Genomic DNA, 18,198 nt, shown 5'->3' with positions numbered 1-18,198 from the left:
TTCTGTTTCTTTTATAAACCTTTCCTTAATTGGATAAAATAAAAGGTCGGTGGCGACTCTGTGAATTTTCAAAAATGCGAAAGCATTAAGCGATAAAAAAGAGTCAGTTCACGTATCTCTCCCGAACAGAGGTATGGCCCGAGATAAAAACGGAGGTCCACAGTATGTTTGACCTGAATAACCTGCTTAGCTTTTACGTGTTTGACATGAATAACATGTATGTTCGCATTGCTTTCTTTGGTATCACATGTTTGACTTGAATAACATGTATGAATTACTTGTTTGTTTGATACCTGTGCATGTTAGACCTGAATAACATGTATGATAGCTTTTCTTTATCTTTGCTTGCATGTTTGACCTGAATAACACGTATGCATTGCTTATCTTTGCTATGTATGTTTGACCTGAATAACATGTTTAGCTTTTACATGTTTGATCTGAATAACATGTATGTTTGTATCGCTTCCTTTGGTATCACATGTTTGACCGGATATCATGTATGCATTACTTGTTTGCTTGATACTTGTGCATGTTTGACCTGAATAACATGTATGATAGCTTTGCTTTACCTTTGCTTGTATGTTTGACCTGAATAAAATGTATGCATTGCTTATCTTTGCTATGTATGTTTGACCTGAATAACATGTTTAGCTTTTACATGTTTGACTTGAATAACATGTATGTTCGCATCACTTTCTTTGGTATCACATGTTTGACCAGAATAACATGTATGCATTACTTGTTTGCTTGATACCTATGCATGTTTGACCTGAATAACATGTATGTTAGCTTTGCTTTATCTTTGCTTGGATGTTTGACCTGAATAACATGTATGCATTGCTTATCTCTTCTATGTATGTTTGACATGAATAACATGCTTAGCTTTTACATGTTTGACCTGAATAACATGCTTAGCTTTTATATGTTTGACCTGAATAACATGTATGTTCGCATCGCTTTCTTCGGTATCCCATGTTTGACCTAAATAACATGTATGCATTACTTGTTTGCTTGATACCTGTGCATGTTTGACCCAAATAACATGTATGTTAGCTTTGCTTTACCTTTGCTTGCATGTTTGACTTGAATAACATGTGTGCACTACTTCCCTTGCTATGTATGTTTGACTTGAATAACATGCTTAGCTTTTACATGTTTGACTTGAATAACATGTATGTTCGCATCGCTTTCTTCGGTATCACATGTTTGACCTGAATAACATGTATGCATTACTTGTTTGCTTGATACATGTGCATGTTTGACCTGGATAACATGTATGTTAGCTTTGCTTTACCTTTGCTTGCATGTCTGACCTGAATAACATGTATGCACTACTTATCTTTGCTATGCATGTTTGACCTGAATAACATGCTTAGATTTCACATGTTTTACCTGAATAACATGTATGCATTGTTTTATTTTCATACATGTTTGACTCGAATAACTTGTTGTGTTTGCGATTGTGTTCACTTGTTCTTACTTGTGATTCCTATTCACACACTTCGCACATGTTTGACCTGAATGACATGATATGTTTGTGATGCCGGTTCGTATGCCATGCTTGATGTTTGTAAAGATCTTTGTGACGTTACTTGTTCTTTGCATGCTCCCTTAGGTGCTCGGTTCCGTTTCTCTAGGACACATGAATCGAGATAGAAACATAAATTTTTAAGCCGAACTATGATGCTCTGATTTCTCCATTGCACGTTGGAGGTACGTAGGCACAGGGTACAAACGCCCTAGTGAATGGACTTTTATTTTCTTATTTTGTTTTACTTTTATTTTTATCTTGCTTATCCTTCCATAGCATGTTTCCCTTAGCACATTTCATGACACACACACACACACACCCTTAAATTAGAAACTCGCAAGAATGGATCCTGTGGAGTACCATAGACGTGAGGGGTGCTAATACCTTCCCCTTGCGTAACCGACATCCTTACCCTTTCTCTATGACCATTGCTTGTTTGTTTGGTTTTCTTCGATATTTTCCATTCCTTCGCGTAGGATAAATAAATGTTATTGGATGAGTTCTCCAGTTGCTTCACCGGTTACCTGACTCAGATTTTGAAAACAATGGCTACTGTAAGTTGAAGTAATCGGTTACCTGAAATGAATTAACCGGTTACCTAAGACAATTTTGGCATAACAGAGGCGTAACTGGGTTGAAGTAACCGGTTACCTAAAATGAAGTAGCCATTTACTCTAGCACGAAACTATTTTTTGAAAAAACTTTGAAAATTCATATCTTTTGACTCGGGTGTTCACTTGACGCGTCGTTCGAACCTACGAAAAGCTAAAAACATTTTCTATTTGATAAAATTAATTCAAGAACACTTTGAGAACTTTTTTTGAAAATTATATGTTTCCGATATTTTGTTATAACGCAAAGTTGTGAACATGATGATGAATCCGATGGAACTCATTGATGTGATGATGTTATAATGATGTGTAAATAAGCGATGTGTACGACGTGGCCTGTGCTGGCATATTCTGTTGATGTGTGTTGTATTATTGCATAAGCTGTTGTCACATGATAAAGTTGCATACATTTTGTAACGATATGGCCTTAATGGCAAATAGCGATGTGGCCTAAATGGCAAATGGTGATGTGGCCTTTTATGGTAAAAGCGATGTGTTATGGAAGCTGTTTACTTTGGAAATTGGTAAACAACCGCTAGTCCTTCCAAAGCCTACAAACTATGGGTTACTTGTAGAATCGACTAGTTGATTTTAAGGCACGTGCTAATGCAACTAAGGTTTGGCTTGTTCAATTTGAAACAAACTTGACTCTAAGAGAAACGGTTTCCTACAAAGAGTTTAAACAAGCAAAGTTTTCCACAAAAAATGTTATTCATCAACTAAGGGTGACTCTTGACCGACAGAACGCTATAACATTTAGAAAATATACACAACAAATGCATCTATGGAGAATTCCATCTTCGTAGCAGAACCACAGTCGACAGCATATACAATGAAGTAAAAAGATAGTTCAAACGTAAATGAAAGTAAAATAAAATGTTCAAGAGGAACAATTGATAAAAAAGGAAATCGCATCGAAGTAAAAATGGTGATTCACGTACATTAGCACTCTTGAAACTCTTACTTCCTCGCGCTGGGAATATGAAGTTTTTTACAAGTGATTTCAGTACAAGCGAACACCCGGAGCCCTTTGTGGGATCTCCTATTTATACTACAATAAAATAACTGCCTATAGGCTACATAATTGCAAAGTAATTGTGTATAAGACAAATGACTCGTTGCACGATCCTAAGTAACTGTTCCTTATGTTTCTGGCGCTCATTTTAGGAACTAACCCTTCGCCAATTGCTGGAGTTTGAATTTCAAATTAACCTGCTCAAGTCTTCTTTTCGATGTTATCTCCTAGCGTAAACTTAATCACAAAATTCTTCTAAGTCTTAACTTTCCATATGGTCGACAGAACAAGGATCAACCCATTTTCCAAGTTGGGTCGACTTTTCCCTCTTTAGCAACTTGAATCTTTGAACTCTTCTCCATCTTTTCGATACTCCCTTATAGATCCACTTTGTAGGGCTCAAACCCTTGATCTGTGGGACTTTTCCATTAATTGCGCTATCCACATACCTCGCTAGATTTTTGCACTAAGAAAATGCCCCCCAGAGATGCCATTTTTGAATGTCGACCTTGATGAGATAATGGCATCTTTGAGATGTCGACCACCGTCCTTCACTTACTCGTTTCCTCTTCTTCTCAATGGCGCAAATGTTCACTCCATGTTGCGGACGTCATGTCATCATGATAACGTATCAACTTTTCCCTCGAGACGCGGCATCCCCCTGACCACCACTTTGCTCCACGTGCCTGCAGATGTGGGGACATGGGTTTTTACCCGCTGTCACAAGGAGCTCTAACATTTTTCCACTTATTTTTTCTTTTTCCTTTATTTTTTTCCTCTCCATAATTAGGGTTTTTTACCCTTTATAAACCCTTCTTCTCCCTCATTCTAGTCTTTCCGCCATTTCTTCTCCTTCAAAGAACCAGACAAGCAATTTTTCTCCAAATACTCAAACCTTCAAATCTTCATCTTCTTTCAGAAATGGCAAGTCCCTCACCTATTTTTTCAGCTGCAGAACTCCAACAACCTCTTCTTGTTAATGGAAAAGAGTATGTTCCTGAACCTCCCTTCATTGAAGAAAAAACCAAAATCTGGAAATCTCAATTATTGATCCCCTTCTTTCTTGATAACAAACCTTTAGCCTTTCTAGGTCCACTCCTAGAGGATCGTCAACCTACAATTTCTACAAAAAAATGCTTTCTTCCCCACTAGCCATCTTACAAAACCCTTAGTTTCTCTCCAAAAACCCCTCTCTCTTGGTTACGTCGATAGAAGCTTCAGAATTGCACCTCCTAGGAACTGCCCCAAGTTCTGCGCTTGGATGAAGCGGGTAGAAGCAAGCAAGCTAGATCTTTGGAAGCAATTGGGTATTCACACTCTTTTACAAGTCTCGTGTTGTGGTCCACCTTACTCCTGTGGCATGCTGCTTGCTGCCATTCAATTTTAGGAAGGCTCAACCAATACTTTTCACACAAAGTGTGGTATGATCACGCCGACCCTTCTGGAAATGGCGGCCATTACGAGCCTGAAGCCGACTGATCGTGTTTTCAACTTGAAGGACGCAAAAGCTATCCCTTTGAAGTTTGATGTCAGAGACTCTCGTAAGCCGACATACAACAACTTCATTGACCATCATGCTAAAACTTCAGGACCAGTGACTGATGAAGAACATGTGGCATTTTTGACCCATTTGCTATCTCGCTTGGGTTTTGCTCTAGGTCGATGCAAGTAGCCAAATAATTTTCTCTCCTTCCTACTCAACTGCACCAAGGTCGTGATGTTGCCCTAGGTCAACTAATCTTGGCTTCTCTACATGATGCACTAACTGATGTGGTTTGCCAAATCCGGACCTTCGACCCCAACAATTCCAAAAGAAAAAATGTTTTGGCTCATGGCCCTTTTTGGTTCTTGTAGTAGTGGCTTAATGCCACTTTTCAAAATATATAAAGCCTTATGGCATGAAAAGGGTAGTGTGTCCTCCATAGGAACATCACCTTGTCTGGAAGCATTTAATTCTCCTGACTCCTCTTGATAACACTTTCCCTAATGTCGATGTGTTACGCCTCTTGTTCGACATCATGTTGTCTCGAGTCGACTTTGATCCCTCTATGGCCCCATTCAGCAGTCGTTCTCAGGGTCCTAATTGGTTTACCAGACCTTTTCCCCTATTGATGGTGCAGTTAAGAGTGAAACTCTTGCTATCTAGAGGCGCTTTCTAGTCCCCCAACTTCTGTCGGGTGTAATTCTTGGTGATACACCTGGCTTAGTCACTTATCAACCTAACTTGGTAGCCCGATAGTTTGGTTTCTGTCAATTTGTTCCTAAGTCATTGTTCCTTACATATGATCTGCTCCTAAAGAACATAGGTGACCACCCTTTTGATGTAATCAAAGAGGACATTGAACATTTTTGGGAAAAAAGGCCAAGGCTCGCTCCCGTTCCTTTTCAACCCGTGTTCTGTTGTACCCCAGAATTTGAAACTTGGTGGCATTCGTATCTCGATGTCTATGTTGGTGCTCCTTAAACCAAATTAGCTGAACTAACTCAAGTTCTTCTTTCTTTGCAGGCGAAGTCAAAAAAGTGTAAGGCAACCCATATCAAACAAATTCAAGCTTTCCAGAAATACTTCCAAGTTGTATATCAGCCTAATCATCTTCGCTGGACCATTTTTGAGGCCGTTGTGTATCTGAAGGAGAAGGTAACCGACAATACTCCAAAACTTAAAATTCCTGATTACGTGAAAGATAAAATAAAATTTCCTCCTTTGCCATCTAGCCCTTTGACTTTGGCGTTTGGTCCACCAATCCCAGATTGGAGGTATTGTCTTTTTTCAGATATACAAAATGCTTACAAGAAAAAGGCCGACAGAATGGTACCGACAAAGCATTATCTATCCGACTACTCAGGGCCGCTTCATATTGCTTCTCAATATGTTAGAGTGTGTTTTACCATGCAAATTGGTAACTCTTTCTAGAAAGTTGCCCCCTGCTTATTTGACCTTTGTTAATTACTTGTTTGTTTTCATGTTTTTCTCACAACTGTTCCTATAGAGCTTGTGTATGCTGATGTGGATGACAATGTCATTTCGACAGAGAAACCTCAAGTTATATTTTGACTATTTGAATTTTTATTTTGGTCAGTATCATATCTTTATCCAAATTTCTAAAACCTTGCAGGTTATCCCTGAAAATCTGCCTCTGATGATGAGACCATATCAGTCACCTTGATGAAACCCCGTCCTACAGTATGTACTTTTATACACCACTCTCATTTTTTTTTCGATTCACATGTCCATTAATCTGTTACTTGTACACAGAATCAGCCATGTTCGATAGACTTGCCCGCTTCCTCTAAACCATCCAAAAAGTCCAAGAAAGCCAAACCTCCTCTTGCCAAGGAGCTAGAGGTATTTCTTGTCTTCTTATCTTCCCTTTTGACTAAAATAACCACTTACAACTTGCACTATTTCCAAAGGCCACAAGGGCCACAAGAGACAACACAATTCTCCTTCCAAAGGTGGTGAGGTAAAAAAGAAAAAGAGAAATAAGACACTCACGACTGAAAAACCTGAAACCCAGCCGACTGAAGCTATAGTGGTTGGTACTAACACTATTGATCCCTCTTCTACTCTAACCGTCGAGCCTATAAAGCCGACTAGTTCCGCTGATGCTGCCTTTGGTGCTGAGAATCCAGACACCAATCCTCTTTTGTGGACACAGGTAACTACCTATTTCATTATAAATTTTCCTTCACTAAAATTTGCTAGATCATTCTCACCTACCTTCTTTTGTAAACAGGGTGATACTATCGGTCCACCGTCTCAAGATGTGCGTGAATACTCCCCTACAATAGTGGACTCTTCTTTTTCCCACCGTGCCAATCCTGTCGGCCACGCTGGTGAGTTCATTGAATCAACTGTTCAGACTTCTGACAGTGATTCTGCCTCCATCACTAGTCCTATCACATATAAGGATTATATTTTGACCAGTTTTGACTCTAGTTTTTCAGATTCCTTGAACTTGCAAGACTTAGTGGGAACGGGAAAGGCTGCTCCTGCTGAAACCCACTCTCCTCAAGGTGCGCCTCAACCAACCAACTCATCTTCCTCTTCAAAAGCATTAGCCATAAAACATTCTGCTCTTGAGGCAATTGCTAGACTCCGTATCTTAGTAAACTCACGTGAAGAAGTCTCTTTTGACTCTGACCACTCTCAACTCCATAATGACAAATTGGAGCCTGAGGCCACCAAAATTAAAAAGATAATGGATAAGATTCGTACTCATGTATTGAATCCTGATTTGCACCACGAGCTCTATTCTGAACCCTCCCTTGGTCCAGAACTTCTGGCTGCTCTTACTCAAGTTAAGGAAATGAACATATCCAAGAATGCTCAAACTGTGATGACAATGTTTGAGCAAGTTCTTATTCCTATGCTTCAAAACATTGACAATGTGAGAAAAAATGAGCAACTTGTCAAGGCTAAGGAGGCTTTTTTGAAGGAAAGTTGGGACTTGGTGAAGACAGCCGACAAGGAAATCACCAGCTGGCAGGAAGAGATTGATGATGCAAAAGCACAACTGACTCTTAAACAACAAAGGGTTGATGAGCTACGCCTACAAATTGCTGCCATGAATAAAGAGTTAGGGTCGATTGCTGAAAACGAAGAAAAGTTGGTCGACCAACTCATTAACCCTACTAAGGAGAAGATCAACAAAACTGCTCAAGATGCCGCGGCTGTTGGTGAAGTAATTTGCTCAGTCGAACAAGAGATTAAAACACCCAAAGCCCAAACAGGTGAACTTGAATATAGGACTGTGCACTATAAAGGTGACTTGCAATATTTCTAAAACAAATTCAGCCATTTTTAGCTATCTCCGCAGTTTATAATTTTTTGTTATTATAATTTTGGATAATGGCTTTCCTTTTACCCATTTTTAATATAATTTCTTTTTAGAATTTTGTGTGGATTGTATTAATTTCTATAGCTAGCTGGTCTCAAACATATTTTAGTTTTCTCCAGCTTGATATGCCCGACATTTATTCTATTGAAATCTTGACTTCTTGGAGAACAGGCTTATACTTTTAAAGTATTTTCCATATATATTCAAGATTCATCTATCTGGTGCTAGCTCTTCGACTTGATAGGCGTTATTTGAAAACACTCGTATTTTCTTAAAAGGTCCTTCCCAATTTGGGGACCATTTTCCAAAAACCCTATCATTTCTGTCCATTGGCAAGATAACTTTCCAAACTAGGTCGTCGACAGTAAACATTTTATCTTTCACCTTTTTGTTGTAGGCTCTAGCAACTCTTTCCTTCTGCCTTTGTTGCGAATCTAGAGCCACCATCCTTTCTTCATCCAAGTCGACTAACTCATCTGCCAACATGCTCCAGTAATCTTTTGATGGCATTTCATGTTGCCTTTGAATTCTGACTGTATGAACTTGAATTTCTACTGGAAGTACTGCATCATGCCCATAGGTTAGTCGAAATGGGGTTTTTCCAGTTGCCTCTTTTAGTGACGTTCAACATGTCCACAAAGCTTGATCCAGCGTCTTATGCCAATTTTTTGCCTTTCCTACATGTTTCTTTATTAGGCTTATTATATCTTATTGGCTGCCTCCACTTGGCCATTTGCCTGCGCATAATAAGGTGTAGATGTCAACTTAATTCCAACCTCCTTTGTGAAATCTTGCATCTTTCGACCAGTGAAAACTGTCCCTTGGTCAGTAGTAATTGTTTCTGGAACCCCAAATATACACATAATGTGATTTTGAATGAAGTCTATAATAGCTTCCTGATCCACATTTGTCAATGCTACGACTTTGACCCATTTTATGAAATAATCAATGCCAACCAAAATATACTTTTGTTATTTTGATGAAGCCGGTCTTATTTCTCCAATCACATCCAATGCCCAACCTCGAAAAGGCCAAGGTTTTACAATCGTATGCAACTCACTTCCAGGCATATGCTGTATGCCCCCATGCAATTGGCATTCCTGACAACCTCTGGAAAACTCAATGCCATCTTTCAACATTGAAGGCCAATAACCCCTGAACGCATTAACAACCATCTCATTTTCTGTCCAGCCTGATATGCACCACATGCTCCACCTCGACACAAACATATATACTTCACTTTCTCCTAGGCATTTAAGCAAAACTCCTTCAACTTTCTTCTTAAACAATTCATTTCCCATTAAGATATAGCTAAGAGCCCTATATTTGATCTTACGATCTGTCAACCACGTAGGGTTGCGTAGATAGTCGACTATTGGCTTTCGCCAATCATTTCCTCCCATATCATCAATGGTCATGATTTCGAAGTTCTCATTATCCACAGCTCCCAACTTTATGATCGACAAATCCTAAGGTGACAATAAGGTTGCTCATACCTTCCCCCTTACTTGAATCTCCTCTTCATTTTGGTCTTTTAAGGCCTTGTAACCTGAGGCTTCTTGTTCTAAGTCATTAGCCTCCCGATTCTCCTTGCGTGGTATGTGTCGAATATTTACTTGTTCGAATATCTTTAGCAATCTAATGGTAATCACAAAGTACATGATTAAATTCTCTTTAACACACTTGTACTCTCTTGATACCTGTTTGATCACTAGCTCAGAGTCTCCCATAATTTTGACATTCCTTACCCCCAATTCCAGCAGAAGTTGAAGTCCAGTAATCAAAGACTCATATTCAGCCTCATTGTTTGTGCATACTCCCTCAATCCTATATTTCAGCTCTGCTGGAATTTCATCTGGAGAAATTATAACCCCCCTTATACCAGAACCATTCTTATGGCTGCAACTGTCGAAGTATAACTTCCATTGGCAATATATCTACATAGTTTTGAGCCATTTCGACCATTGAATAGTCGACTAAGAAATCATCCACCACTTGTCCTAGTATTGCTTTTAAAGGCGCATAAGTCAGAGTATACTCTGTTAATGCTAAAGCCCATTTACCAATTCGACTATGCAATATTGGTTTGGATAACATGTGTTTAATGATATCAAAATGAGAAGACACATAAACATCAACTGGCTTAATATATTGCTTTAACTTGATACAAGAGGAATACAGGCATATACATAGTTTTTCTATATCACTATACCTAGTTTCAGGACCATTAAGCATTCGACTAAGATAATACACAGGTCTTTCGACACTTTTTTCATCCTCTTGGACTAACAAACTACCTATAGTCGACTCAGAAGCTGAAATGTACAACCTCATTGGCTTGTTCCTAACAGGAGGAGCCAGTATAGGAGGCTTCATCAAGTATTGTTTAATCTTGTCGAAAGCCTCTTGATGTTCTTTTCGCCATTGAAAATCCTCATTTTTCAGTCTCAAGAGTGGCGAAAAAACATTTGTTTAACCACTTAAATTTGAAATAAACCTTCTTAGGAAATTTATTTTCCCCAACAATGATTGGAGTTCTTTCTTGGTTGACAGAGGCTTCACATCCATAATGGCTTTGGTTTTGGTCTGGTTTACTTCAATACCCTTCTTATGCACCATGAAGCCAAGGAAGTTGCCTGCGAGTACATAAAAAGCACATTTTAATGGATTCATTTTTAATCCATATTTTCGCATTCTTACAAAGGCTTTATGAAGATGTTTGACATGAGTAAGTTGACAATTTGACTTTATTAGCATATCATCAATGTATATTTGCATGAAATCTTCAATAAATTCATGAAACATTGAATTCATTACCCTTTGATATGTTGCTCCGGCATTTTTCAGCCCGAATGGCATGACAACCCACTCATACGTGCCTAAGGCTCCTAGACACCGAAATGCTGTCTTTGGCACATCCTCCTCTGCAATGAAAATTTGATTATAACCTGAGTAACCATCAAGCATTCTTAAATATTCAAAACCACCAGCAGAGTAGACCAACATTTCTGCCACAGGCATTGCATACTCATCTTTGGGAGTGACAGCATTTAGATCTCTAAAATCAATACACACTCTTAAAGATCCATTTGTTCTTAATTACTGGCACAATATTGGACAACCAATCGACATACCTGGAAGTTCTTATAAACTTGCTTTTGAGGAGCCTTTCTATCGCTGCCTTGATCTTTGACATCACATCAGGCGCAAAATGCCTAGGTGTTTGCTTCACTGGTGTTTTCCCAGATTTTATTTCCAGTTTTAATTCCACCAAATACCTGCTTAAATTAGGCATTTCATTATAGTCCCAAGCAAATTAATCTCTAAATTCTTTAAGCAAAGATATTACCTCAGTTTTCAGTTCTCTATCAATGTTTGCGCTGATATATGTTGGTCTTTTTTCACCATCTTCGCCAAGGTTTATTTATTCCAAAGGATCTTGTGGCTGCACTTTTTCCTTCACCATGGGATCCTTCACGAACCCTAACGGCAAGTCAACGTTTCCTGTAACTATTCTTGACTCATCTGGAGGCTTTGGTTCTAATGTTCAATTATCCCCCTCTTTTGAGACACAGGCTTCGACAACCATATTTTTTTCTTCAGACTCTAAGGCCGTTCTTAACTTGTTTTCGGAAACATATGCCAAAATCTTTTCTAGAGCTTTTAGCTCAAACATCATGAGGATCGTTTTCCCATCCTGTCGGCCGGACTTCTTCATATGGATCCTCCAATCGTTCGATGTCCCAAATGAAGCCATGAGTTTCATGTAGTGTTAAAGAAACAAAAGCTTCACTTAGGTCAGAATACACGTCTTCAGCTGGCAAGCAAGGAAAGCTTCACTTAGCCCACTTGCCTTCGCTTTTTCCAAGTTGCAGCCATTGAAAATTTTCAGCAGCAACCTTGTCAGTGACAGCACTACATCTGGGGCACAGACACACTTGCGAACCCTTGTTTTTGCAACAATACAGAAAGTCCACCAAGTCCTCATCAGACCTTGGGTAAACTTCTGCCAAGTCAACATCAAGACTCTCACCCGTCTCTTCCACCATATCAACATCATTATACTCAGTTATTTCGACCATGTTAATCTCAACTGGGTCAACGAACAAAGCTTCTTCTTGGTGAAGAGGGTCAGCGTCGATCTTTATCTGTCGGCCAGCAAACTTCAGCCTGCCTTCTTGAATTGATTTCTGAACAAGATCCCTGAAAAGATAGCAGTTAGATGTATTGTGACCCAAGTAATTATGATATTTACAAAATCCCCTTTTTTGTCCCTATTCTAATGATGGCATTTTAGTACCTTGTGGTACTATCATTTGATCATATTTAACTAACAAATAAAAAATTTCTTCACATTTTGTTACATCAAAGGTATAAGTTTTTGAAGGAAACTTTGGATTGTTTTCGACGGGATTTTTCCCTTGTGCAAGTAATAAAGACCGACACTTATATGCATATCTTGGCTTCATTTAGCCACGTCGACTTTTACCTCTGTCAGTGAGGAATAATCAACCTCATAAATAGGATCTGTCGCATCATAATCTATGAAAGCTACCTTTTCTTTCTTAAACTTAGTATGTTTAACTTTCCCCAACCTCATCCATTCGAGATGTCGAACTCTATCACCTAATTGTGACATACGTTTTACAAAAGTTGGGTCTATTTTCTTCCTAATGGAATAATCTAAACCTGCAGCGGCCATCTGAATAAGTTCATGTTCTCTTACTTGCGTAAAATATCTAGCCTTTAATGATCAAAACCTATTTAAATAATCATCGATGCTCTCAGCGAACCTCCTCTTGATTCTTGACAAATCTGCCAAACTAATTTTGGAGTGCCCTTCATAAAACTGTTCATGGAATTTCTTTTCCAGTTTGGCCCATGGATCAATTGTATTTGGGGCCAGCAAAGTGAACCATGTAAAGGCTGCCTTAGTCAAGGAAGAAGGGAAGTTTTTTACTCTTAGATTCTCATTGTGAGCCAAATCCCCTGACTCAGTTAGGTACGTAGCAATATATTCTATTTTCGATTCGCCAGATCCACCCTCAAACTTAGTATATTTAGGTGCTTTTGTTCCCTTGGGTAATTCGATTTGGAGAATAAACTCAACCAGTGGAAACGCATATAATGGCCTCTGTAATGTGGCGCTCATGCCATTCCTACCCATAGTTCTTTCAACAATTATAGTTAAATTGTTTTCTATTGCCATATATTGTCGATATTGATCGACAATTTGATCAGCATTTTGTTGTCGACCAACTAACACCATTGGCTGGCGTCCCGCTATTCCTAACTTGACACCTTGGTTTTGTTGGGGTCTGGGTATTTGAGCCTGGTGTACTGTTTCTTCCTCCACTAAATCTGTCTCTGATTGTGTAGGTACAACATTCTGCCTATTCATCCGAGGTGCTTGTCGAACTGGTGTTTGAGGTGCCCCCATGAAATTACATAAGCGAGCCAACTGGGTGACTACTTACCTATTCGATTCAACTGATTCCTGCATCATATGGTTAAAAACAATACCCATTTGATTAGTTAACATATTGACTAACTCATGATTACTATCATCCATTTGTTGCCTGAGCACCGCTACTGAAGTATTCAACAACGACACTGCTCTATTCTGATTGTTTCTATTTTGAGCATTTTGTGCAGATCCCTGCAAAGAAGAACTTATATTCTGAGTGTTATCCACTACCAGCGCTGCATTTGACGTGGACTGATATCATTCTGAGTGCATGGTATGTTATACCTGAAAGGGATACTCGTCGTCATTGTTGACCCTGGGCTTCTCGGTGGAGGCAAAGGGATATACGTCACCACTGCACCTGTAGTCGACGTTGTTGTCGCTGCATTTCACAGTGGAGGCAAAGTTGCAACCTGCAAAACTACTGGATTTGTGGTAGATAGTGTTCCTTGTGGTATCACATCCACATTAGGACCTGACATTCTTGAAATTCTTTATGGTCTACTATATAGTTTCCCACTTCTAAGTTTCATATACTAACATCAGCACATGTCCCATTGGGCGTGCCATTTTGTTTACTGTGGAAATTGGTAAGCAACCTCTAGTCCTCCCAAAGCCTACAAACTAAGGGTTACTTGCAGAATCCACTAGTTGATTCTAAGACACGTGCTAATGCAACTAAGGTTTGGCTTGCTTAATTCGACACAAATTTCACTCTAAGAGAAACGGTTTCCTACAAAGAGTTTAAACAAGCAAAGTTTTCCACAAAAAATGTTAGTCATCAACTGAGGGTAACTCGCGACCGACAGAATGCTATAACATTTAGAAAAGATACCCAACGGATGCATCTATGGTAAATTCCATCATCGTAATAGAACCACAGTCGACAGCGTATACAATGAAGTAAAAAGATAGTTCAAACGTAAATGAAAGTAAAATAAAATGTTCAAGAGGAACAAATGATAAATAAGGAAAATGCATTGAAGTAAAAAATGGCGATTCACGTACATTAGACTCTTGAAACTCTTACTTCCTTGCGCTGGGCATATGAAGTTTCTTACAAGTGATTTCAGTACAAGTGAACACCCGGAGCCCTTTGTGGGATCTCCTATTTATAATACAATAAAATATCTGCCTATAGGCTACATAACTGCAAAGTAACTGCCTATTAGCCAAACAAATGGCTGCACGATGCTAAGTAACTGTTCCTTATGTTTCTGGCGCTCATTTTAGGAACCAACCCTTTGCTAACCGTTGGAGTTTGAATTTCAAATTAAACCGTTCAAGTCTTCTTTTCGATGTTATCTCCTAGCGTAAACTTAATCACAAAATTCCTCTAAGTCTTAACTTTCCATATGGTCGACAGAACAAGGATCGACCCATTTTCTAGGTTGTGTCAAATTTTCCCTCTTTAGCAACTTGAACCTTTGAACTCTTCTCCATCTTTTCTAAAATTCCTTAAAGATCCACTCTGTAGGTCTCAAACCCTTGATCTGTGGGACTTTTCCATTTATTGCGCCATCCACATACCTCACTAGATTTTTGCACTAACAGTACCACATGCACGTAGTCAAGGAAGTCGGTCTCATTGCATTTTCGTGATGTTGTTGATGAAATAATATGTGATTGTATGATTGCAGGGTGTGATTGTTGATGTTGTGACGTGTATTGATGTTGATGCATGATGTATGAATATTATAATTATGTATGTCATACTTTATCTACTTGTTATCTTATTTTCGTTTATATTGTTATGATATCTCACCCCTTTGTTTGAATGTTACCTCTATGTGGGTAATACGCATGTGACAAGGCTTAGAGTTGCTTGAGGTATGGAGTGGCGTCTAGTGTTGAATAGATTGAGTCGGGTCTTGCTCTGATACGTAACACCGAGGATGAACAATTATTTTGCTATTAGGTTATGATTTATTTTTGAAAGATTTTAAGAGTATTATAAACTCTCTTTTATTTGCTGCGATGTTGGTATTTTAAGTTATTGAAGATGATGACTATTATATGTTGATTTGTTTTCGTTGCATTAATAAAGTGAAGTTGAACACTATGATGATTGAGATGTCGGTTCACCCGAACAAATGTGTTATGTATCTTTTGCTTAAATGTTAAGCAAATTGTATGATGTTGAAGATGTAGCATCCTATTTGACGTTGATTTAAATTTTTAATTACTCTGATTATTATTTAATTTTTGATAGGGAAAATAGGGTGTTACAACGTTGATCGTTTATGGGAACTAAATAATAATTCCTTCAATTTCATGTAAATATTGTCTCTTCATTTCTCATCTACTTCAAATAGTCTTTTTATGCTCTTGCATCTAATCGAGCTTGCGTCAATCATGGCAACATCCAAGTCCAATCGACTAACCGACAAATGTAACTCTATTGTCGATGTTGCAATGGTTAACACACCTGATCCGTCATGAGAGGCTTCACATTTTCCAATAGCAAAAATTGATCCATTTTGGGTGAATACTCATCCTGTTCCAACTCCTCATATATCCACCTCCTTCGAGAGAGCATATTCCACATACTTCTTACTTTTCAATCTTCTCAGAAGTTACTTTCCAACTCCTCCTATCCCTAGACATGAGATTCTCTAGAGCCTTTGACAACTCCAAGCTAGTTTAGGCATGCAACTAGCGCATTAACTGGTCAACAATGTCTAAAATTGGTACATCAGTAAAACTCATATTTCTTAAAATTGGTTATGCTAACGTTTGTTATTGTTAAGTACTTAACAAACAGGTTTGACTCTGATGAGAAGGAGCGGCCAAACCGTCATAAGCCATCAGGTTATGTTTCCGCGCTACAAAGTTCTGATGAACAGTAGCAATAACTTCAGAAGCAGAAGCATCTAAAGTCATCACTCTGATAGAAGTTCTGAAGAAACCAGTTCAGAAGACCAAGTGTTGAAAGACTCTAAAGACTTGAAGCTCCGAAGACTCAAGTTTCTGAAGACAAAAGGATTCTGAAGACCCAATGCTGAAGATTCTGAAGACGCGGTTCTGAAGACTTGAAGCTCTGAAGAATTCAATGTTAATTCTTTTTCTTCCAACTCAGGCAGAGATCCTCTGAAGTTCAAGAAGAAAAAGTTAACGTTACACTGAAGTACAAAAGTACAAGGTACAGACGAATGTTTTGCTCCACTCCAAGAAAAGGACATACATTGTGTACTATCTTGTCTCCCACTACAAGCAAGCCGCCAACATTATACAAGATTCAGAGTTTGACCTCCAACGGTTATATTTTTCTATTGTCTATAAAAGGGCTTGAAGACTCAAAGAAGAAGCTAAGGAACTTCAACGAAAACACTCACTCTGTATAGATTGTTAATAGCTTCATTTTTCTTTTAGTCTTAGATTTGAAAAAGAGAGTTTACAACCTGCTTGTGTAGAAGCACTTATATTGTAAACAAACCTGTGATCAAAGGTTGTTTGATCGTTCCTTGAGAGACCGCGTGAAGGTCAGTTGTCTCAAGAAGTCAAGGACCAGAGGTCTCAGAGGTTGTCAGTCACAGGGGGTACCTGCGTAGGTGTTAGTCACATAGGTTATCTGTGTGAGTTGTTAGTCACAGAGGTTATTTATGTAACATCCCGATATTATTAGCCAGTTTATTATTTAGCTTATTTGATGTTTTCATTTAATTATTTATTTTGATTAATTATTATGTGGTATAATGGTTATTTGAATATCTAATTATATGTGCAATTGTATTAATTAGGTTAAAAGAGTTATATGAGATAATGCGCTTTTGGGCCTAGTTAGTAAGATAAGGTGTTGGGTAATAATTGAGTAAGCCCAAATTAGAAAACAGAGGTAGTAAGAGCTAAGCCAAGTCATTTTCCATGACTTTCATTTTTGGGTAAAAGAGAAGAATAGAAGAGAGAAGAGAAAGAGGGGAGTATATTCTTAAAGAGAGAAGGAGATTGATTTGAGGTAAGGGTTAGAATCCAAATTAATATAAGTTTATATGATTGGGTAATATAGTGTGTATGTCTTGTATGTGATCTCTTACTTGCTCTATTTCATGAATTTAGAAAATTTTAGGGTTTGTAAGAAATAAATGAGACTGTATGATTGTTCATGTTTGATATGTTGTATGGACGACCCAAAACTAGAAACATGAATAGGAGTCCATAATATGTGATAATTTTCTATTGGATTGAGTTTTGTCGAGCCAGCGCCTACAAGCCTTCACCGGGAGAGCGAAGCGGGCAAGAGTTGGTCAAGGTTTTGTAACAGAGCGCCAAGAGAGCCAATGTCTTTGCTGGGCAAATATGCCTGTTTTGGGAAAATTCAAATGTTCATATCTTTTTATCCGTAACTCTTTTGTATGTGTCGTTTGAAGCGTTAGGAAGCTAATTTGGTCTTCTATGTGATAGAATAGGATTGATTGGCACTTATTGAATTAATTATGATGTTAATATGTGGATAACATGTAATTATGAAAGTGTGTGTTATGGATGGATGAATTGTGGCTAATATTCATGGATGTATTAAGTGATATGATAACCATGATATATGTGATTGAATTGCTATATGTTAATCTTGAGAATTGGTTTGAAATCATGTTGTGTATATGTGTTGCAACGTTCGAAAGATGTGATTGTGTAGTTTAAGAGGTAGAGATCGTCTTAAAATCACGATTCTTGTTTTGTCGCACACTTACACAAGCATGAGTCTTTGAAAGTGGCAATGTCTGGTAATCTCGCGA

General features: G+C 38.4%; 1 protein-coding gene across 1 annotated transcript; it reads right to left on the bottom strand.

The window, feature by feature from the left end:
- Positions 1 to 12,751: 12,751 nt before the first annotated feature.
- Positions 12,752 to 13,438, bottom strand: LOC131597695 (uncharacterized). Its single transcript, XM_058870373.1, has one exon. It carries the CDS (start codon positions 13,436 to 13,438, stop codon positions 12,752 to 12,754), a length of 687 nt encoding a protein of 228 aa, XP_058726356.1.
- Between the last annotated feature and the right edge of the window lie 4,760 nt (positions 13,439 to 18,198).

Source organism: Vicia villosa, linkage group LG4, assembly GCF_029867415.1.
Source record: "Vicia villosa cultivar HV-30 ecotype Madison, WI linkage group LG4, Vvil1.0, whole genome shotgun sequence".
Lineage (NCBI taxonomy): Eukaryota > Viridiplantae > Streptophyta > Magnoliopsida > Fabales > Fabaceae > Vicia > Vicia villosa.
Note: the sequence above shows the minus strand (reverse complement) of the source record. Positions and strands in the feature narration are given on the sequence as shown.